This window comes from Periophthalmus magnuspinnatus, chromosome 5 (genome assembly GCF_009829125.3).
Source record: "Periophthalmus magnuspinnatus isolate fPerMag1 chromosome 5, fPerMag1.2.pri, whole genome shotgun sequence".
In the NCBI taxonomy this organism is placed as follows: Eukaryota; Metazoa; Chordata; class Actinopteri; order Gobiiformes; family Gobiidae; genus Periophthalmus; species Periophthalmus magnuspinnatus.
The window spans coordinates 23,425,596-23,448,815 of record NC_047130.1 but is presented as its reverse complement, the minus strand read 5'-3'; the positions used below and the strand labels follow the sequence as shown (position 1 = coordinate 23,448,815).

At 37.7% G+C, this 23,220-nt stretch overlaps 2 protein-coding genes across 2 annotated transcripts in view; both read right to left on the bottom strand.

The window, feature by feature from the left end:
* trim62.1 (tripartite motif containing 62, tandem duplicate 1) overlaps positions 1 to 12,050 on the bottom strand; it is a 60,529-nt gene extending 48,479 nt beyond the window's left edge. The window contains exons 1-2 of the mRNA XM_033966708.2: positions 11,951 to 12,050; positions 10,611 to 11,149 (exon numbers count right to left, since the gene is read on the bottom strand). Of these exons, the coding sequence (XP_033822599.1) occupies positions 10,611 to 11,018 (408 nt within the window). The 5' untranslated portion in view covers positions 11,019 to 11,149; positions 11,951 to 12,050. The remainder of the gene's footprint in view (positions 1 to 10,610; positions 11,150 to 11,950) is intronic.
* Positions 12,051 to 12,573: 523 nt separating this feature from the next.
* Positions 12,574 to 22,040, bottom strand: tnfrsf1b (tumor necrosis factor receptor superfamily, member 1B). The gene is made up of 9 exons (XM_055221764.1): positions 21,937 to 22,040; positions 18,216 to 18,318; positions 16,720 to 16,845; positions 16,483 to 16,641; positions 15,290 to 15,380; positions 14,958 to 15,220; positions 14,324 to 14,410; positions 14,208 to 14,254; positions 12,574 to 13,654 (listed from the first exon to the last, which is right to left on the bottom strand). Exons 1-9 carry the CDS (start codon positions 21,985 to 21,987, stop codon positions 13,160 to 13,162), a joined length of 1,422 nt encoding a protein of 473 aa, XP_055077739.1. The 5' UTR covers positions 21,988 to 22,040; the 3' UTR covers positions 12,574 to 13,159.
* Positions 22,041 to 23,220: the final 1,180 nt, after the last annotated feature.

Here is a 23,220-nt window from a genome sequence, read left to right as displayed (position 1 = left end):
CTTGTTCAGTGCCTTGAAGGTAGAAAAGTGCCACATGAGAGATGGAACAAGCTTTACATCAGGGAACGGCTCACCGATTCTCATAATCATTCATACACCAGTGTATGCAGACACGGGGGGCAAGGTGGGCAAGTGTCTTGCCCAAGAACACAATGACAGTATTCATCTATGGCAGCTGGAATCGCAGCGCCAACCTGTGAGTCAGTGGATTTGACTGCTCAACCAGTGATGTTTATGTCGAGGATTTGAACCACCAACCTTCAAACACTCAATGCCATTTTTATAAAACTTCCTATTAACTGGACAACGCAATCAATTAACAAATTACATTTATAGTCTGTAAGATAAAGTAGGAGAGACATCTTTCAGCAACGTGACAAGTCTGTCCAACCCTGTCCAACCCTGTCTGTTTGTGTATGAATGCACCTGCCGCACTGCCCTAACCTCCTGTCAAACTGCTCTGAAATATCACTGAACCATGGCACCACCTTACAAGATGTCGACTATTTAATACACCAAATACCTTTCAAAACAACACAAATACAAAGCGTGAACAAGGAAGGGGAGGGTGGGAGATGGATAGTACTGCCAGTGATGGTGGAGGAGAAACAGAGAACCACAGGGGACTTGGCAGCTGTGGGTGCCCTTGAAATTGCCTGACTCATTAGCACTGCAGCAGCGCGGCGGCTGCGTGCTGCCATGTCTATGTCTATGTCTAGGCTGTGACATTCTCTCAAAAGAGAAAGACAGTTGTGTTTTTTTCTTTTATAAAGCAGAACAACTTCAAAGTGAGGTTGAATGATTAAGTAAAATGTAAATGCAATTTGAATAGTGCAATTAGCTATGCATTGCAATTTTAGCAATTAAAGACAGTACAACGTCCTTTTAAAATGCATTGATTAAAATGTAAAGCTAATTACAACTGAATTTTTCTTCATAATTATGATACATACAGGTCTCAGAATTTCTTCAAAGACTGGCTAGCCTACTATACTTTCATTGCTGGAAGGGAGAGATTGTGTGTCTGTGTGGACTATACAGTACACAGGTGGAAACGTCCTTGTTTAATGTGCATTGATTCAATAGTAAATGTAATTGTAACTGAAATACATGTTTAAAGAGCCCATATTGTGCAATTTTCGGATGTATGTTATGTTGTTTCCTCATCAAAACATACAGAGTTGTGTTTTTTTATTCACACATGTTTAACGCACAAACCCTGCCAGCTGAGGTCTTCTCTCAAACAGAAAACACTCTGTTCCACCTTGTGATGTCACGTGATAATACAGGAAGTGCTCCACTCTGTTTTTAAACATTTCAGCCCTGGAATTGCCCATCCCTACTGACCTAAAGGTAAAAGGTAGCTGTTAACTTGAAAACTACCACTACATAATATCACAAGGTAGAACAAAGCATTCGGAGCGTTTGAGATGTAGACAGATTAAGTCAGGGAATGTTTATTTGTACAGCACAATTCGTAAAGTAATTCATAGTCCAAAAAATACAACAAATGAAAACATTAATAATCACAAATAATCATCATAAATCTAACATTAAGATTAAGAATAAAGTATTACTCAAACATGTATGAATGAAACAAAACACAACTCTGGGTATGTTCTGGAAAGGTAACATTATAATATGACTTAAAGCTCACAAGAGTCGAATTTGCGTAATATAGACCCTTTTAAATAATTGCAATACGGGCGTGAGAAAAAAAAGTCTACTATACTTTCATTACTGGAAGGGAGAGATCGTGTGGACTATACAATATACAGGTGGTATTTGAGACGCGGGGCTGTGTGGGTGACCAGCAGCAGCCATTAAATTGCCTTAGCTGCGTGGGTTCCACAATATGTAGCTGTACTCCTGACCGTCATCCCAAACAATAATAGCAATCTTGGCCTCCCTTTACTATGCTTTGTGTTGTATGTGAAAGTGAATTTTCTGTCAATGTCTCTTTGTCAATAGGCAAGTCAAGGCAAATATATTTGTATAGCACAATTCATACACAAAGTCATTCAAAGTGCTTTACAGAAGAAGAAAAATATTTAAATCGCAATACAACAACACAGCGTAGGTATACCATCTTGGCCAAGCATAGAACCAGTATAAAACACATGCACCTTCCACTTTTTTCAAACAAACTTCAACGTTTTTCAAGGTAAATGTAGACAATAATAAGAAAATACAAAAAAAAATTGCATTTGATAAAGTTTTTCAAATACCACTGCCACTATAGTCTACACGATCCATTACAGTACACATTTATTTTACAGTATCTATGTGTGATTTTCCACATATAATGCCCTAGTGGCACTTATCTGGACTCACTGCTGTTACTGCACCATAAAGCAGTCCCTGGGGCTTCACTGTGGTCAGTCTGAGCCCCGACAGCCTCCATCATCACAATTATAGCGACTACTTCACTTCTGCAGCACTGGACTGACAGCTCAGGGAGAGAGAGCTGGACTGAATGACAACCAGCTATAAAAAGGTGTATATGGTATCACCAAGGTCCTGTATAGGCCTATAGCACAGAATATCATTGAATATGTAATAATCTATGTGTGGGGTTAAGCAAACAAGAGCAATTCTAATGTCAACATGCCCCAACAAAAAATTTACAATACATATTTTAAAGTAAAAAGTTTCTAAAGCTATTTTACTATTCTGGATGACTGAGGGATTACATCATTTTGTTTCAAGTATAAAAAGAGCACGTTTTCATTCAATACTAAGATAAGGGTTTTAAATATGTATCTGCGGAAGTCTAATCGCCTTGAACTTTATTTTTTTATGTTTTTTGTATTCTATCCATTGTCTTTTCTCGAAGCTTGGTACAGCGTTGCCGAATATAGTACAAGAGAATGAATTTATCAGGCATGTTACTCGGGCAATATTTTTTCAAGCTGACATTTATATGGATTCAAAGCACTCAAAGCGCTTTACATCAAGGAACCACTCATCCATTCATCCACACACATTCACACAGGGGCAAGGTGGGTTGTGTCGTGCCCAAGGACATAACAACAGTCCTCCCTTCAGCCCCTTTCCATTAAATGACGTCTTTGCATGTGATTGGCAGAATAAAACCTCATTAGAATGCATTAGCTGCCCGTTAAATCTACTCCGTGAAGCAACTGGCAAACTGCAAATCCTCCTTAAAAACTGTAATGGACTGCCTCGGTGGACATTACACTGAATATTCTATACATTAAACATTTGGCGTGGGAACATTTTATAGGATAGAGGAAGCAAAGCCAGCAGGAAAAGCTGGGGTCAGAGCAGTGCCATGCCAGGCTAAGGAGATTACCACTGAGAGACCAGGATGCCCACGTCTGAACCTGCCAAACACACTGGCAACATGCATTAGAGGTGATGGAAGCAGAACGCTAACGCAAATGCAAATGATATGTAATGCTATGTGAAATGTGGCGGCTATTAGGATGGCATGGACACTAATGGATTTAATTGGAATTACAAACAAACCGATATGTTTTTTTTTTTTTTTTTCAGGGCCGATGCTAATATTGATGGTTTAGAATCCAGATAAACTAATGGTTGATACACTCTGCCGATATTTTTGGTAAATGTCGGGGTGAAAAGTGATTATTTACCCCAAAATATGTCATTTAAATAGACTAAAAACCCACCCACAGCTCTTTTTTAATCACAAACCTATAATCGAGCTGTGTAGTCATGTTTTGTGCAGTTACCTTTGTGTATTCAAGTGTTCAAATAAAGCTTCATGTGTATTCTTTAGGCAGCAAGTTGATGAAAAAATAAATAAACATATAAATCGGCCTCTGCTGGAGACTCAAGGTCGATATCCAAAATGCTAAAAAGTGCAAATATCTGCCATTCTCCATTTGTAATGTGCCAAAATATGAATAATGAATGTATTAGCATGTAGTTTAATTCAACAAACAATACAGTCACACATCCATATACTGTCAGTCCAAACCCATGATAAACGTTTTCTAACAGGACTTTGATCTGACCTGAATATGCATTAGTGCAGAGATGAGGAGAGCACAGCCAGCTTCACATAAGCCTCATGATCTTATGGTTAATCAATTACATCGGATTGCATTTGCTCTAACACGCAACTTTTGTGGTGGAGGGTTTGACGTTATTGCTTTGCCTGGAATGTTCCACAGCACGGCATTAAACCCCTTTACCACACAGACAAGAAGGTCACGCACCCGGGCCAAGTTACAGGTCAGATCTGCGGGGAGATTACACCGCTCACAACAAAAATGCATGTTTTTTTAGTGTCTATAATTGAATAAATGCTGGATAGGCAAATTTAATGCAGTACTGTGGAATATAACATTTCATGAAAAGATAACGTTTCCTTGGAGACAAGCAGGCAGCATACTCTCCACTAGAAAAGTTCCATAGTGCAGCTTTAACCACACATAAGAAGTTGAAGGTCTAAATGTCTTCATACAAGGTGAATAAGCTGACCTACATAGCCTTTGTATAATGCTGTAACATGCTTGCTCATGACACGTGTTGCCTAAGAGGAAGAGTTTGTTTAATCCTCTGCTGTTATTGTTGTATGACACTCATGCATCATGTGTCTGAAAACAGATGGCCGTAGTGCAAGGTGACGACGGACATGTTTGAGACTGCACGTAACAAAGCAGTGTGTTGCATTCAGAGGTAATGCTCTGATCAAGGATTTAAGTAGATGATAGAACTCAGGTTTTTGCCCAGTGAAGCAGTTTTGTATAGAATATATACAAAATCCGTTTTCAATACAATATAGATTTTTTTTTTTTTTATAGTAATAGTAATAAATTATAGCAATAACTGTGATCATGATTCAAATCTGATTAGACCATCTATATTTAGAAAGAAAAACTGAAATATGCTGACAGTTTAGAGTAATTTTATACATTGATGTGTGTGGATACTGTGTCAAGCCATTACAAATGTGCAGGTATGTGTAATAGAATTTGAGCAAAATGCCAACATGATGCTAACAGACCAAACTTTGGCTGTGGACCCACCAAATCCTCTTTCTCTTCACCAAACTTTCCCACAACCAGCTCTCACTCTGCTCTGAGAGGCCGGCCTGGCACAGTGTCCTGCTCTGTACACTAGAGCACTCCACACTTCCCGTGTTGTTTTGGCACTTCAGCTGAGCACTGTCACATTAGATGATACAAGTGACGTTTGTGCCCAGTGGCAAAACTTCACTCTGACACACAGCTCAGTCCTAAACAAACAAGAAGTCTCAAAGGTATATGATTTGTGGCATTTTAAAAAAGTGCAGTGCGTAACTTTTCTGGAGAAGAATGTTAGACAATTGCCCTTCAAGTACCATACACAGTATGGCATTAAATTACTAAGTTAGTTTAGTTTTTAGTAACTATGCAGTTTATTTTAGCACAATAAAAGACATAATGAAATAAATGCGCAATAGATGCATCTAATGAAATACTGCGGAATATTCTAAGGCAATGCAATAACGTCTCGATGGAGACAAGAAAGAACTGGGCCTTAATGTAAGACAAAATGAGAAACATTGAAAAGAGATTTTAAATGGAATTACAGTTCACAAGAGGCTGAAGGTTATCTAGAGCAAATTATAGCATGGTTATGGTTGTGTTCTTGTAATAGCAGTAGGGACAGATGCTTTTAGCAGCAGGTGGACTCTGCACATCTTTGTCTGAGTGGGGTATTAATATTTCAGAGCACTGGTGATATGGTAAAATGGTTGATGTCTGCATTTACAGCACTACCTGTACAGAGACACTCAGCACTTTACAACAAGCCTCACAAACACAGTCTGACACCTGCATAGTACAGACTCAGAAGGAGGGTGGGGTTAAGTGTACTGCCCATAAATATCACCAACCACAGCCATTTCAATTGGAACAAAAGTTTAAAGTAGATGATTAGATGTTGTTGCTATTTTTGCACTTTTAAGCATCAGTTGTGTGTCATTGCTTATGGGACATGTACAGACATGTTCCTTGGACGTTGAGTTTGTTTATGGTCTGAGACAGAAATGTGGAAGTTGGATCTAGTCTCCACTCAGCTCTTTAATTCATGTTTAATTTGCCCAAAACATCAGTACTTTTAGTCAAGTTAGTGCCATTGACATGAATTATGCCAAATTATTTGTGATTTTTTTTGTTTCAACTGTGATCAATTGTATGTCATTGCTTATGAGACATGTACAGACATGTTCCTTGGACATTGAGTGTGTTTATGGACTGGGGCAGAAATGTGAAACTTGGATCTGGTCTCCACTCATTTCTTTCATTCACTGTAGAAAAGTTATGATTTCTTTTGATTCATTTTTAAATTTAGTTTTCATCATTTTTTCAGTACCATTTAAAAGGTAATCCTTACTGAACATTATGCCTCTTATCCATTTACTTAAACATTCTGATTGTTTAAGTGATAGCAGCTACACAGTTAATTGTAAAGCAGCATCCTAAGTTCATAAATGTGTGTACTGGTGAATGCAGACCACCAGTGCGTCATTGAGGTCACCATTTACTCAAACATGGCAGTTAACTAATTGAATCTATTCTTCTATTGCTCTTAATTTGTTATGTTACATAACAAACATCCGAGCAGTTGATGGAAGGAAATGCCAGCTTATCCCGAAACAGGCCTGCTCTGATGGGGTTGGCTCTGTTTACACTCCCCGTCTAATGTGGCTCTGGGATGCCTCCAACGCTCCTGCCAAAAAACAAAATGCCAAGATGGCCGATTCGGAAAAAGCTTGGAGCGAAGGAACAATACAAGGTCCAAAGAAGAGAAACATCTTGAGGGGTCCAAATTACTTCTGCTTCAACCATACACAGATTTTGACCTTTCCCAAACTGTCTGGGGAAGAAAAAAGGCAACCAGATTAAAAGTGAATAGAAATACAGGAGATGAGGCTTATTATGGAAGTTAAGGTAATTTGGTGGGTATAGTCTGATTATGTTACACAATCACCTTATTACAGTGGTCCAAATGGGATATGATATAAAAATATTGTTGATAATATATTAAAAGAAAACTAGATGCTCACAATATAAAAAAATACTCCTTGTCTTGATCGATATATAAAACAAGACAACAAGGCAAATTAAATTCTATTGCGTACAAAAGAAGATTTTTTTTTTTTTTATTGTCATTGTGGCATTTCCCTTTTAGAATTGAGGTTAACATTTTAGTATTGTGTTATATTTTTTAATGGTATTATGCATCTAGTTACTGTGAATTTGTGTATTGTGACTTTGCATTAATGTTTTAGGAATAATCTGTGCACCCATATCTAATGTTTTGTCTTAAATCTACAGACACATGCAACTTTTTAGCCAAACAGTCTAAAAGAAAATCAAAAAAAGTTTTATTGTACTAAAATGTACCGAAAAACATGCACCCTTACTGTGAACGGGCTTGCATCTCCACAAACCTGACTAATACATGGCTTGGAGGAGGGCCTCCTCCTGTTTGTTTCCATGGAAATGTTGTTCCTTCAGCTATAATCTTCCACAGTATGTAGTAAAGTTTTCATTTTCTATTTCCATGGAATCATGCAGGTGAAATGTCACCCCCATAAAGTTATATATTATACCTTTAAACCATTTTCAATCTTTTAAAACAACAAATAGAAATTTCATGAAATGCATTCTTACTTTGAAACTGAGGAATCTGAATTTGGCTGAGACTCACTAAACAAGTAGTAACAAGAGAAAGCAGTGGCTGATGACATCTGAAAGTGTGTAGGCCCAACTAACACCATAATCAGCATTCTCTTTTAAAAGTTACATTGTCCTTTGCCAAGAAAATGTGAAATCCAAATCATTTCATGTTACAAGAGTTTACTTTGCAACATTTGAAGTAAATCGAAGGCCAAAAGACAGACCAAGAAAGAAGAAGAGGAGGATTACGAACTAGCAAATTTGGCTCGAACGTAGTTAACATTCATCTGTTCCCATTTATTTGAAAACTGTAAAGCACAAAAAAGCATAACACAGTGTCATATTGTTATTGTAGCTGATCCTCAACCCCAAAAAAACAACAACAAAATGATTTAAAGCAGCTCTATAAGCAAAGTTAGAGTAAATGACTGTTCTGAATATATAGGCCTATTTTGTTGGTTACTGTTGAATGCATTGCAAATTGAAATGAACAACATAATTTACTTACAAAACCAATTAGCTTGGTTTAAAGTGTTTGTATAATTTGATTAGTAAAATAATTATTTATGCAAAGCTTTTCAATGACCCAGACTTTTCATCAGGAGTAAATTAGTGGCTATAACAGATGATTGGCGCAGCTGGTGTGTAGTGCTGTCTCCATGAGCTAAAGTCATGATAATTTATATGTGATCATAAATCATTAACATGTAATAAAATATGTTCCCACGTTGTCACATGTTACATTAATGGTGGTTATTTCACTTTTTTAACCTACACCAGCCATCCCTGACCTGAATAAAACACATATGCAAATACAATTCAAATCTTATCAATTAGCTGCAAAACCCCCGCTTGCATATATTAGGGGACATTCAGATTCACATTATAATGTGATGAATGCTGCTGTCTCCAAGAGTTTCAGGACCACCTTGGGATGTAGCCTGGATCCGTTTTCAAAAAGAGGCTGTTCTTCAATAGAACTGGGACACATACAAAACTAAACAAAAATAAGAACTAGGCTGCGGTCAAAACACTGCTCCAAATGGTTTCAACTGAATTTTTAAATAATCATTAAAATGCAGCTTGAGCAGTGGACAGGAGAGGCACTAAATAGAGTTTACCACTGTGTCTGGGCAGTTCCTGTGGGTCAGAAAGTGCACAAGCGTGAAATTGAAGGAGAGGTACTTCGTAAGAAATGGACAACAGGCCTGAAAAAGTATTTGATATGCAATGATTATCGTGGACAACCTTCAGAACAGAGGACGCTGTACCAACTGAGTGGCTGCCTCCTAGAATGACATTTACAAAAAATACTATCTCACTTTTTTAATTATCCCAATGACAATATTCAGATAATTGTAATCTATCAGAAATGCGCTAAAACATACTTGAAAATGGCAGTGGATGGACTGCTACAGTATTAAAGATATAAGTGCAGAAAAATCACCAAACCCTCATTTGAAAGATTATTGAAATTGCCTTTTCATTTTTAATCAGCCCCCTTTTAATCTACATTTTATTATAGACAGTAGTCACTATGCTAATTTTGCATACATAAAAAAGCAATAGCAATTTTCCCATATACATCTACATTACTTCTGACATTCTAATAAACACAATCATATTTGCCATTTATGGTGAATCCACAGTCCTAACGTCAGTCAGTTTAAATAAATCATTAAAGACAGTATGAGAGGCACTAAGCAGAGTATGTACTGTCTGGACTGTTCCCATGAGGTCAGTGAGTGCACAGGCGTGAAATTGAAGCAAGAAACGCTGATGGTTTTAAAGGAAATGTCAACTCTCCTCTCACTAATGAGCTATCATAGTGTGTGCGAGGGATGTCACATGATCAGATTTTTGAGTTACAATTATTTTGAGATGATGAAACACTGCACCAAAGACAAAAAGAAAGTCTAATAGATATTTGGTCATACATTTTATGGCCAGTATTATTCAAAAACATTCAGATTCAATTTCTTTTAGCTATGCGACAGGTTAGAAGTTTAAGATACTGTTGCTAATATTCTACTGACATATATGATTCGATGCAAGTACTTATCGTTTCTAAAACTTGTATCAAAACAAAAAAAGTAAAGTAAAGCAAAATACTAGAAGAAAATATTACAATTAGGACCTTTTCCTGTATTGTTTTACAAATGTGTTTATCTGTACCAGAACTAGTACAAGACAATGGGATAATAGTAAAGAGTGTATGTGAGTATTAAGCCTTTTCCTAAGTATTGAAATTGAGTTGGAAACTTTTATATTCTGACAAGACTAACTTTTAATGCTTTTTGATTCCCATTTAAATAAACAGAATTTGATCTTTTTTATTAAATTTTTGTATTAATTGAACATCTCTGATCCTAACGTGCCATAACTGATCCGTAAAGATAGTCACATGATTGGTTGTGAGGGACAAAGGGACACTGGACAAACAGCTCTCCATCATGGACACTCATCACTGCACCAGACTATAGAGGGATAGAGGAGCTCATTCTCCAACAGGCTCCTACAGCTTCGCTCAAACAGTGAGAGATACAGGACTACATTTATACCATAACAACTCAACCTTGTGTACCAAATAACTTAATATCATATCAAAGACACCATTTCATCTTTACACTGCATCTCCTTTTCAAACCTCTTGCATGTTGCCTTGTACTTTGACACGTCTTTTACCATTTTGGCTGATTAAACTTTAATTATTTAGACTTTTATTATGACTTTTTTTTTTATCTTATTATATTATAATATGTGAGCTGTTGTGTTCAAGTAATTTCCTTTGTGTATCAGTTAAATGAACCTGAATCTCTTATTGTTGACTTATTGTTTTTTATTACAGCAGCTTTTATAACAGATTAAAGCAATAACTGCAATCGCAATTACAATTTAGTTAATTACACAGCCCTAATCATAACATTCCATGTACTGCCTTTGACTGACCTGTATCTCCTCGTAGGCTTCGTCGATGGTGGTCACCTGGTGCTGTTCGTGAAGCGCCGGCTCGTCACAGAAGAAACACACCAGACTTTTGTCTGTCAGACAGAAGAGCTTGACTTTCTCGTGGTCTTTACAGGGGTAGGAGCTCCGTTGGGCGTTGAGAATGGCGTCTAGGGGGAAAGCCGAATACCTCTCTACGATGTTGGATAACTTGAGGCTGGGAGAAAGGAGAGGGTCGGCAAAGGTGCGGCGACACTCTGGGCAGTCCCTTGGTCCGTGCGGCTCCTGTCTGCTCCAATGCTCGGTGATGCACTTTCTGCAGAAGTAGTGCTCACAGCCAAAGCTAACAGGGTCCTGGTAGATGCTCAGGCAAATGGAACAGAGGAGCTCGTCCTTCAGACAGCAAGCCATTTGAGAACACTGAAATCAAGCTGCATCTAAAACCTGTAGATTATTGGATGTAGTTTAATCGTGTGTGCAGAAGAGGCTCGCTGCCATGTGGGAGTGGACTGACGAGATCTTCAAGAAATCCTTTCTAGTTTCTGTTAATGAGAAATACCAGCAACTATGTCAGTAATCTATAATTAGAAAAACAGATATGTACATGAAATCACTGACAACTATAGACGCCTTAGTTACATATTAACAAACTGTTTAAACGATTATGGTAGGAAATATCTACTTCCCCAAGAACTAGAGGACCTCTATGCATACAATAGCCCCTGATTTAGATTTAAAATAGTCAGAAATCCAATATTTCTCAACATGTTTAACTGAATCCCCCTGTTTTCTGGCTGTATAAAAAAAGTGACATCATCCAATAAATTATTTTGTCTTTCCCCTTGCACGTGTTGCTCTAATCTACCTTCCTCTAGTCTAGCACGCATTACGTGGTAAATATAAAGGATTTAACGATCTGTAGCTGACACAGAGAAAACAGGAAAGCAAGAAACACCTGCGGCAGTATTATCCCTGCTGCTCCTGCCTCATTTCCCAGACTTCCTTAACAAATCCCTTATGGAAAGAGTTTAGTCCAAATGCAAGCCTCTATTAATTTTAACAAGCTTTCTCAATACATCAAAGAAGTTAACTGTCATATCGCTTAACAAACCGCTATTTAAATGGATTTCTTGCTGGCTGCATTTGTAAACATTGACGAGCACAGGACCACGACAGGAGAGGATGAGGGACAGAAAGAGACGCATAAAACAGGCTAAAACCAAAGTCAACAGGCGACGCGTTTAAGCACGAGGTCCAGCAACAACATATCAGACCAACGTGGGTGTTTATTTTAGAGATTTTGATTGAATTAGTTGCAAAAATGAGAAATCGGATCAACTTACTGGTGTCCTCGCAGCGACATCTGTGGCTCCAGTACAGGGCTCTTTCAGGAAGACGAGCGAACACAGCGGCAACAGACCGTACCAACTCAGACAAAAAGGGGTGTTTAAAAATTAATTATTGACAGAAAACAAACACAGATACAAAATCATCCACCGTACGAACCGTATTAGATAACAACAGCTCAATAAAATTACTAGCATTGTCGCGGAAATACGTAATTAATAGTATTTTTAATATAACTTTCCCTGTGTGAAAGGTAATGTGGTACAGTCTTCCTTTCACTCTCCTTAGCATCCAGGGCTAGCTTCTACATTTTACATGAGAAATAAATGAATATCTTTGAAAGGAAGATTGCGACATTAAGCAAAATAGTTAGTGTCAAATTTCACGAGTTTAAAATTTTAAAACATTAGATTTGGAGAGAGAAGGGAGCCAAAAGAAGAGGTGGCCTGTCATAACCAGATCTTGCCAACAGCTGTCAGTATTGTTCGTAAGTAACCACATGGGGGACTTGCTTTCAATAATAAAGTTTATCCAGTTTTGTTCTGGCCAGTGTTCAGTTTTTTCTACAAATGTAAAAGTAAAGGTTCATGTTCAAGTTCATGAAAGGAAAAACAAAATAAGAGTTAATAAGTTTATTTAGCTTTAAACAACATTTCAATGTCCTTAAGCTATTTCCCTATTACATTACAATTATAAAAACACTTTGTTTTCTTTACTTTAGGCTAGATCCTTCATGAGAACTTTTTTGTTGAATTATAATTTTGATCACGTCAACCACATAGGCTACACACTCACACATATACATACTAATGTTCTGATTTCTTTACATTTTAGCTGATTTTACTATTTTGTTGCACATAAAATCAGCTCATACCAACACAGCAGAGTGGTAGAACTCTTTTGACTAAATAATAACAATCCTCTGCTGTTTAAGAGTAGACAGAAAAACAAAAAAATAAAATAAAAATAACAAGTAGGAATTTACAATTAGACTTCTTATTTTACAATTATTTACATTCATTTTTTACATTAATACTTTTGTGCATATAAACAACATTATCAGTGTGCACAGCCATCTGACTTTTGCATCAATAAAACATGTAGCAAGAGCTGTACCTCACATCGCTGTCAAGTCCACCTTTCCGTTCGATGTTTTGTTCAAACCCACAACAAACATCGACTCCCCACCCTTTTAAAACAACTATTTACACAGACTGGTCTAGTGTTTTTGTTGACATATTATTCAAATTTCCACTTTCTTCCACAGACAGCAGTGAGGGCTTGCCATCTTCCTGCTGCAGAAGACTACAACTCTCCTCTTCCTCTCCAAAAGGGATTTTAGGCTCTGCTGGCGGTATGTCTGTGAGCATCACACCTGGAGGTCCACCAATATGCAAATTGATGTTGACATTGACCAGAGGACTTGGGACCATGCTTTGTGGACTTGTGGGCTGTGAAGAAGACTGCAAACTTGTACCAATTTGGGAAAAAACTTGATCCACGTTGGAGTGGAGAGGAAGAGGCTCGGACAAAGCAGACTGAGGTTGGCAAACAGGTATTGTTGACTGTAGTTGTCCATTAGATTTGCAGTTGCTAATGCAGTGATTTTGGTTGGCATCCCCATTCTCAAGAAGACACTGTTGTTCTGGCTGCACAGCTTTGAAACACGAATGCTCAGTATCCAGATAACAGAGGTTTGTCTGGTGAAAAAAAATAAGGGAAGTTAGGTGATGGCTTAAGCACATAGAAACCTGACCCTGTGCTAGTAACCCTGCCAAACATCTTCACAATGAGAAGCAGAACATTTAACTACGTAAACCGTACTTCGTAGCTTCATCAGTTCACAAACATGCATAGCCTTTTATAGCAGTGTTTTTGTTTTTTTTGTTTTGAGTACCTCCTAAGCTTTGTCTCACACTCCGGGTATCTTCGAACTCGGGTACTAGGCAAATAAATCTCTAAACTACAGTGGTATATTGTTAGTTTTTACTGTTATATTTCCTTGTTTTAATGTTGATAAAAATAATAAAAAATAATATTCATTTTCACCTTCTTTTAAAATCTGAAAGTACCTCCTGTTTGAAAAACACTGTTCTATAGGGATTATTAGGAAGGTTTCATCTACTCTTAAGTCAATTTTGGAGAAATATGCATCTATGTGATGCAGAAAATGGTGCATCTGACAAAATAGAATACATAAATAGAGTAAGTTAGATGGATATATGCAATGAAGTGGAATACAATAATACTTACATTATCACTGTCTGTGTCACAGTTTCCATTTTCATTGTCTACAGTAGCTAAAAACAAGTAAGAAAAGATTGATTTTTTTTCCCATTTACACTGAAAACTATTGTATTTTTGATTACCTTTCTTGAAGACTTGTTTACGAAATACTACCAGAACTACCACAATGAGAATCAGAAAGATGCCAGCAACACTTCCAAAGCCCGCAGCTAGTTTTAAAAAGAAAAATAATATAATAAAATAAATTATAACATTTCAACTTAAGATTTCAAACTTGTTTACATTATGGGTGCAATAATACTTGTAATGACAATGAAGTCACTGCAGCAGTGTTTGCAAATGCACTTATTTCAGTTACTAACAATAAACATGCTCTGAAATTCATGTGATTGTATTTGTTTAGCTGTTAGTATTTCAGTAGAAATTTCAGTATTTCAGAGGAGGCCGTTATTTGAATTTGAATCAAATCAAGATGTCATTTCAAACTAGCGAGGGGCTTTTTAATCGGGGGGTTTACAGTCAGTCCTCTGTCAGTAAAAGCATGTGGTGTGGAGCTGAAGGTAGTGGAATATTTTTGCGTGTGTGTTAAATGGCTGTCTGTCTTAATAGTGTCTAGAATTCATATTGAAAGACATTTTTAATAGATTTTTATAAGAAAACATTTAATTGAATCAGTTGTTAACACTCTTAAACATGCTTTTCTGTAAAATCACAATTAGATATTTTTCCAAAACTGTTCAGCTGTAGTTACCATACCTAGTTGTTTATCTGGTCCAGTGTCCAGCGGCACTTCGCTTATTGTCCGACTGAAACGTTCTGTTGAAGAACTAAAATTGCTAGGACCTGGGGAGTTTGAGATTTGTTTGGGAATTGTCTTGTGCTCAGTAACTTGAATTCCTGGCATTACTGTAGATTCTGGTTTGGTCTTAAGCATGACCGTGGGTTGGGTGCTTGCAGCAACTTTGCATACTGTGTCTGAAGTGGCATTGCCTTTACTGATAATGTGGCTTTCACCGCAGCTAAAGAAGACAGAAATGGGGTCAGTGTACATCCTGACATGAGGTAATGCTTGAGATAGTAGTGCTTACATTGAGTGGGGTTTGCAGGCTTCAGTGGAGATAGTGTCAGAGAAAGTCCCCTCTGGACACTTTTTACATGTTACATTAGATGTATTTGTCACTGTAGTAAACAGAGACTGCACATTATTAAATAAATAATAACATAACAATAACCATTTCTGAATAAATTATAAATTAAATAGTTACACAATTTTAAATCTAAAAGGAAGAAGGTACAAGGTGCTAGATCAATAAATCATAACTCAGATACTGGCTAGCATACAAATAGATACTACATAGATAGGTACTGAATAATATAACATAAATAGGATGAAATTTCACACTTCCTGAATAGTCTTAGAATGGTCTTGATCAATCAAAACAGTCTGTTGCCTAAAAAGAATAGATGATAGATTACAATCCCTGTAGCATCTGAATTGGCTTTGAATATCAATCCTTTTCCTAGTATTGAAATAAGGTTTGAAACACTATGACACATGTGTCAAACTCCAAGTCCGCGGGCCAAATGTGGCCCTCCACATCATTTCATGTGGCCCTTGACAGGGAATATTAAAAAGTATGATGGTTTTAAAATCTCAATTTATCAGGAGATATGCAGTTGCTCATCCATATCTAGGCAAATGCTTATGCAATATTTGTTACTTGTATAAATAATAAATACAGTAACAGTTAATTAACAAGTTAAAAAATGTGCTAGATATTTTACATCTGGACCTTTGAGAGCAGACATTTTGCTGATGTGGCCCTCGGTGAAAATGTATTCAACACCCCTGCACTATGAGGTGGCGCATTTTCTTGTCAAAACTGGAGCAACATTTGCCAGTTTGCTAAGACAAAATACCTTCCGGCCTAGGACCAAACCACCACTAAGTGCTGAATAAGCGTTACTTTTTGGCTCTAAAGTGGTATTTTGAAATGTCATTTTATGTTATTATAATGTTAATAAACTTGCAATGTAATGTGCTATACTTAATTAAAAGTAATTTTTCATACTAAAAGCCAAAAGTAAAATCTGTCAACTGGACAAAAAGTAGTAGGAGTGAAGGTGTTTCGCTGCTCATCCAAGCTGCTTCTTCAGTTTCTGTCAGATTACTGGTGGACACTGCCTAGGCAGATTTTACTTTTGGCTTTTACTATGGACTGCACCTGGACGACTGAGGGATTACACAGACATGTACTTAATTAAATAGTAAATATGTTACCTGGCTTTGATGCACCAAATCCTTTTTTGCATTTTCTGTAGGCGGCACATTCCTGACACTGGCCATTGGCATTTCCAATGGCACAGTACCTGCCCGACTTGCACTCACACTTAGCCCTTTTAGTGGAGGAGCAGTTCTGTGCATACTGCAGACCCTTCACTAAGAGCGAGAGGCATTACTTTAAAAATAACCCACAAAAAGACATAGACATAGATATTACTAAGTTTTGTAACAGACCATCTTTGCATTTGACACAGGAGATGCAGTTTGAGGCAAAGTTCCAGTTCTCATTATACTGGTCTGGTCCACATGGTTCACAGACAGAGTCATTAGTTTCAGTGCATTCCTCCTTCAGCTTATGTCCTAGAAATAAAATAACAGGGGAACAAATGTCAACTTGTTAAAGAAAGTAGGGCTGTGCAGTTAATCAAATTTTAATCCAGATTCAGTAATTTAATTATCAATAATCTTCTTGGGTCTTTTGGGTTTTAAATGGAGGGGTCTACAGCCAATCCTCTATCAGTAAAAGCCTGTGGTTCGGAGCAGAGTTCAGTGGTTCAGAGTTTATAGTGAAAGAAATTCAGTGGTGGAGTGTTGGAGTGATATGGCAAAAAAAAAGTCACAAATTGACTTTATTTTAACAACAATTGGTGATGGTGGCAATTGTCCAGAGCATGACAGAGCCTGACCAATGTGTGGACGGAGAAAACTAAGCACTATCTGTAAGCATGTACACTGTAAATTCTGGATTAAACAAAAGAAGCATGAAATCACAATATTGTGGTCAAAACTCCAAACTGCAAGATGTTTGCATGGTCAGGCAACAATTAGATGTTATATTGTAAAATTCTAATCCCTATTTATTTTTATCCATTCATAAAACCACGTGTTTGTAAACCTACATTTTATGAACCATCTGCTGTTTACCCCACTATAGACAATAATTGCCTCCACATTTAAAACATCACCACATATTTCCACTGTCGTGTCATCAAAGCGCTCACTTCTTTTCATGTTTTACTGACGTGGTTCCGTGTGCATTGTATGCTAGATTTTACATTCAGATTATATTAATAATAACCCAGAATGCAGTGTCTTGTTGTTACTGTTTTAGTATTGGTAGAGACTTGCACATCTGATAAAAGCTGAGTCTGTGTGCTGAGTCCAAAGACAAAAAAAAAAAAAAAAAAAAAGATCTGCACCTGTGATGGAAATTTAAGTATATTCATGTTGCATTTGATCTATGTCTGTGTGTTAGACCCAGACCAGACATTAAGATGAGTGAAGGCTCTGTTTCCATCCCACAGGAAACTCGTTGTTGTTCTACCTATCTATCTAAAAGTTCATTATCGTATGGGTATGAAACAAAAGTCATTCTGCTTTGAAATGTATGTAGCATTGACATTCTGGCATAAATAGTCAGAGGACATAGACGGGGACGTAGACGGGGATATAGATTGGGTTTTAGAGACTGGGGGAGAGGCTGAAAGGCTGCCAGTCTGTGTCCAGGGTTAGGGTTAGGGTTAGGCCCTGTCCTGTCTGTATCTGCTGTAACATAGAATAAAACTTTTCTGTTTTTCAAAACTCACCGGGCTTCGCAAATGGATTACTTTTCATCTAGAATTGTAATTTTTTCCACAACAGCACCACAGTTCACAAATATTTTAATAGCACCGCAATGTGACATTTCAGGGTCAAGTCCTTCTTCAGGCACATACTGTTTTAGTACTCACCTGGGGGACATCGATCGCAGCACAGGCCTGACCGTTCACTTGTGTACGTTACAGAGCTTGGACAGACCCGACTGGTGGCTGCTACAGAATGCACAGAGCTCATCTGGTGGGAAAAAAGACTCACTTTTAGCACAATTTATCGTCTCTTATTCAAATGAAGACTTCACGCTAACGCCTGAATGTGGCTGAAATGAGCAGTGGAAATTGTGACTTAGCCTACTCTTACATCTTCAATTCAGTTCCATTGCAAAAATGCACAATTGAGAATCTGTAGTGTTCAAAAGCAAGCAGTTCTTTTGAGCCAAATATTATAGAAAAGACTTATTTTTTGTATTAAACGTGGTGACATATTATTACATTGAGTTTTGGTGAGAAAAGAATTTCAAAAGTATGTGAAAAATGTAGCTTGAATAAAGTCTATGAGGTCTTAAATATCGGTCAACACAGACTAAAACTGTCTATATTACAGGGAAAAAAACATAGCCAAGTAAGTTTTTGTAAATGTAAATATTCCTGTATTAAAAATAGTTAATAATGTTAAAAAAAAAAACCACACATACAGAGCATTTTCCCAGTGCCAAAATTAGCATTGGCAAAATTGCAAGTCATGTCTGCTGACTACAAATGCTATATTTATTTTAATTTTATTTATTCAATATTTTACCAGGTAAGTTAATTGAGAACACCTTCTCATTTGCAATGACAACCCGGTCAAGAGGAAACACAATACAGAATATATTCACAAACAGTCACACATCAAACAGTGAAACAGTGAATCATAACATGAGTGACACAGTGACACATTTGCAGATTAAAGATATAAAAGTATTAAACGCATGTGCACTTATATTGTAAAATACTCAGGACTGAGTTTTTAAAAGTCGACAGAGGTAAAAACTAAATGTTATAGTGTTGTAGGTGGTTCCAGTCATTTGCAGCCGAGGACTGGAATGAGGAGTGGCCAAAAGCTGTGCGGGCTGCGGGCTTTAGGAATGACCAGTTTAATGTTGCTGTTGGAGCAGAATGTGCAGCTGGAACTGTGGATGTTTAGTACTGAGCTGAGGTTGGATGTAGTTTTACCAATTAAAAACTTGTAAATGAATAACCAGTGTGGAGAGAGGGCCACTTCACCATGATGTAAAGAGTGCAGTGATGGGTGGTAAACGGTGCACCTGTAGTAAAGTGGATAGCTGCATGATAAATCACATGGAGCTTGTGCAGTAGTGTCTTTGATGCTGATCTACAAACTAAGCCCCATAATCCAGGATCGGGAGGACTGTAGTTTTAAACTTTTGTGGGGTGTGTAAAGCAGTTTTTGTAGCAGTATTTTAAAAAAAAGTTCTTGATTTTGTTTAGTAAGCAGACTATTAATGTGCATTTCAAAAGCATCAAGCCATTTCTTTAGGTACTTGTCGTGATTGACAATCTGAATCTCCAAATCGTCCAAGGACACAATTTTGTTTGAGGTCTCCATGTGTGAAAGCTGATAAAGATCATAGATTTTGTCGTTTTCGTGTTCAGTTTTAAGTGGAGGTTAGAAAAGGTATGTTGGAACAATTTGAAGCTGTTCTGAAGCAGGGAGATACAAACTGTGTGCATAAAGGATGGTCTCATCCACATGTAAATGCATTATAGATTGTCCTGTGGCTTGTGTGATATTGTTAATACAGATATTGAACAGGGTGGAGCCAAGAATATATCCCTGAGGCAGATCTTTATGGAGAGGTAGAGTCTCACTGACTGTACGCAGCCAGTGCAGTAGCTATTAAACCAAGCTGTGCTGCTGTCAGAAAAACCTGTCTCTGTTAACTTGTTCTGTAGAATATTTTGATCTACGGAGTCAAAGGCATTGGCCAGGTTGACAAACATGGCCACACAGTACTCCTTGATGTCAGGAGCACTTATAATGTCGTTGAGAACTTTCAATGTAGCAGTTAAACAACTATGACTAGCCCTGAAACCAGATATCACAGAGTTATAGATATAGTGAGACTCCACGTGATCTAGTGTTGCCTGTTAACAAGTCATTCCAATATTTTCAAAATAGAGCAGCAGTTCACGTCACGTTTGTCACCTTCTTTAAATAAATGGATGACTGCAGCAGATTTTCCGTTTTGTGGGAAAACTCCAGTCTGTAGAAAGAGATTGAATAAACTACATGCTAAAGGAATATGCTTATGTTCAGGGTGGTTTATTTGCTGGCAGCTTAGCATGAGTAGGTGTGAAGTTAGTAAATAATTCACTCAGCTGTAAAAAAACAAAACACTGAGGATCTGAAAGACCGCTGTTTACGACTAAAGCATTATTATATCAAAGACAGAAGTTAGAATATACTTGAGTTTAACCTAAGCAATACTAAGTAGCAATTATTATGGAAAAAAGGAATTAAATGATAGTATTTGGTTAGGTTTGCCTTGTAATCGCTTTAGTCCGAAGTGCACCTGCTTTCCCCACGAGCCAGTTTTCCTGTGTGAAGGGCCGTGTGGGCAGACAGACAGCTTTTGTTCTATTTAAGAGATGCATTTCACCTGTCACTCCCCTTTTCTGTGGGCCTTACAAAGTCTTAACTGTGTCTAACTTTGGGCTCTTTGCTCCTGCGTACACACTCACACAAACTGCTTTTTAAAAATGAAAAACAGTAGCAGAAGTCACAAAACCAAAGTGCAATTCAATGCCCTTTTGATGACAGAGAATGTGAGAAGCTCTGTACAGCATTTGTATTGCAGGAAACGAGGCAGGCAGCAGGGAGGATGCGGCTGTTTAGAGGCATAAACTTTAATGACCACCAACACAAAGAGGTGAGAGGACAATCGGGCCTGTGATAAACACCAACCACTGAATTATAGAGTCAATGCAATTAAACAGAAGCAATTCATTTAAAGGTCATGTTATTGCTTTCCTTGGAATGTTTGACACTATGGTATTAAACATATCTATCTGCATTTATTCAGTTACATGTGTTTTAATGGGAGTCACCTCTCTCCACAGATCTGACCTGTAACTAGTCCAGATGGCGTCACCTGCTTGTCTCCATTTAGATAGATTAGTTTAATGCCATGCTGGGGTACATTCTAGTGAAAGCAGTAGCATATTCATGGGGACAAGTAGGTAGCGTATTCTCTACCTGAAAAGTTACCTAGTGTAATTAGGACTAAAGTAGGATGAAAAAGGAAATAAACTTGAATTACTGCTAGATCATGACTAAACTGGGACCAAACCAAGACATTGTATTGTGTTATTGCAGCCAAGCCATAATCAAATCCTGTTTCTGTTATTAAGCCATGTTTATCTTTCTTGGATTCTTTGATTCTGTTGAAAACTTATGGCTCAACAGTCAGTGGGAGCACCTTTTCAATGACTATTTTCAACCATGAATGGCACCATTTAGCATCTTTAACCACTTTTTTATATTACAGATAAAGATTTGATTTGCCCCGGCTTTGCAAAAAGCTATTACCAGTTAATCACAAACTTTGCCACACTCTTTACTCAGTTAATGAATACTGCACTTTGCTTTTCGGTTACATTATAGAAATACAGTTAAAAAGCTGCAATGTATTTTCAGTTTAATCCCAAAATTGTACCACGCAAATTGAATTAACCAGGTGTAACAATATGTCGGCACTAGGGGTGATCAGAGGAATGTAGTAATGCCAATAGCTGGTCAACCTGCTCTCTCCAAATCAGACGCATTCAAACGCATAAATATGAAAACACCTACCTGTACAGTTACAGTTTGGAGCAAAACCAGAAGAAAAACTAAATCCTCCATTGCTTCTCTGAAGGTGAGTGATGTGTGAGGACAGAGACGGCAGTGTGTGCAAGCTCTGCAGGAGGCGGGTCAGACGAGTGATTTCCCTGAAATGTGCCGAGAGTTTTTGGAGGAAGGAAGCTAGCAAAACCCCATAAAAGATTACAGGTTAAGTCTGACATTGCACTTCCAGACATTAGTCTGGGGTTTTCTATTTACAAACATTAGTTTAGTTATTATTGAATGAGTTATAAAACAAATCACTGCATTCCAGGATGGCTGAAGTGGCAGAGCTCATGTCCACAAAGGGGAAAATTGGAGCACAGATTGTCTGATACCGGTGGATCGTTGCACCCTTCCCTCTCTTGTGAACGAGACATGAGAAAACTCCTCCACTGAATGGGGGCAGATTTTAGAGCCCTGACAGCTCGACTGTGTCCAGTCTGTCCCTCAAACTGCACATTCCATATCCCAGTGTCCCAGTCTGACTTTAACCAGTGTGAGCCTGTGGAAGGGGGTTGACTTAATCTTTTCAACCAGGTTCCATGGAAAAAATGGGCCCGTCCCACTTTACTAACTGTTCTTCCTTATTGGAAAAATATGACCAACATTGACATTTTATTATTTGCCACTTGATATCTTTCAGCCCCACACTGCTCACCAGTTACATTATTCATGTCTGTTAAAGTTTGTCTTTATACACATCTGATACAGTGATGTAGTAGTTTATTATATCGTGTGCTTTAATCATATTATTTTGTTTTGTTGGTTCCAGAGTAGGAGCTGTATTGTGCACAAAATTTCCCCCTCCCACATCATTTGCTTTTCTCTCATTTTGGCTTAGCTTGTGGCATACGTCTCGTGTGTGATGCTCACATTACTATGGCTGTAGCATTGTACTGTAAAGGCCTCCTTCAATAGTTTCACCCACAATAGTGTATGACACATGGAAGTAACATAAGCGGAGGTAGAAGTAATAGTTAGAATAAGTGCAATGTGTTGCTTTCAAAATGGTTTACTGAAAATATAAGGTGAAGGTATGCATTCATATTTTTGTCTTAATTTTTTTTAGTTTGATGATAGTGCAAAACAAGACGGTGACTACAGTGGAACACCTCTATGCTGCATCTCACATAGTTCATTCTCGCCTACATGGGTGGATGTGACTTCCTGTGCTGCATCTTTCTGGGCCCTTGACTTTGCAGTGTGTGGCCCTTAAGTGAGGAAGTGACAAAGGAAGTCAAAAACAGAAGT

Bases quoted from the DNA above. Each gene is read 5' to 3' on its own strand.
- tnfrsf1b (XM_055221764.1), bottom strand. From the start codon at position 21,987: ATGGAGGATTTAGTTTTTCTTCTGGTTTTGCTCCAAACTGTAACTGTA. The intron at 15,381-16,482 runs GTAACATATTTA...TGTTTACTACAG, and splicing joins ATTTGGTGCATCAAAGCCAG to TGACAAATACATCTAATGTA. The intron at 15,221-15,289 runs GTAAGCACTACT...TGTCTTCTTTAG, and splicing joins GCCTGCAAACCCCACTCAAT to CTGCGGTGAAAGCCACATTA.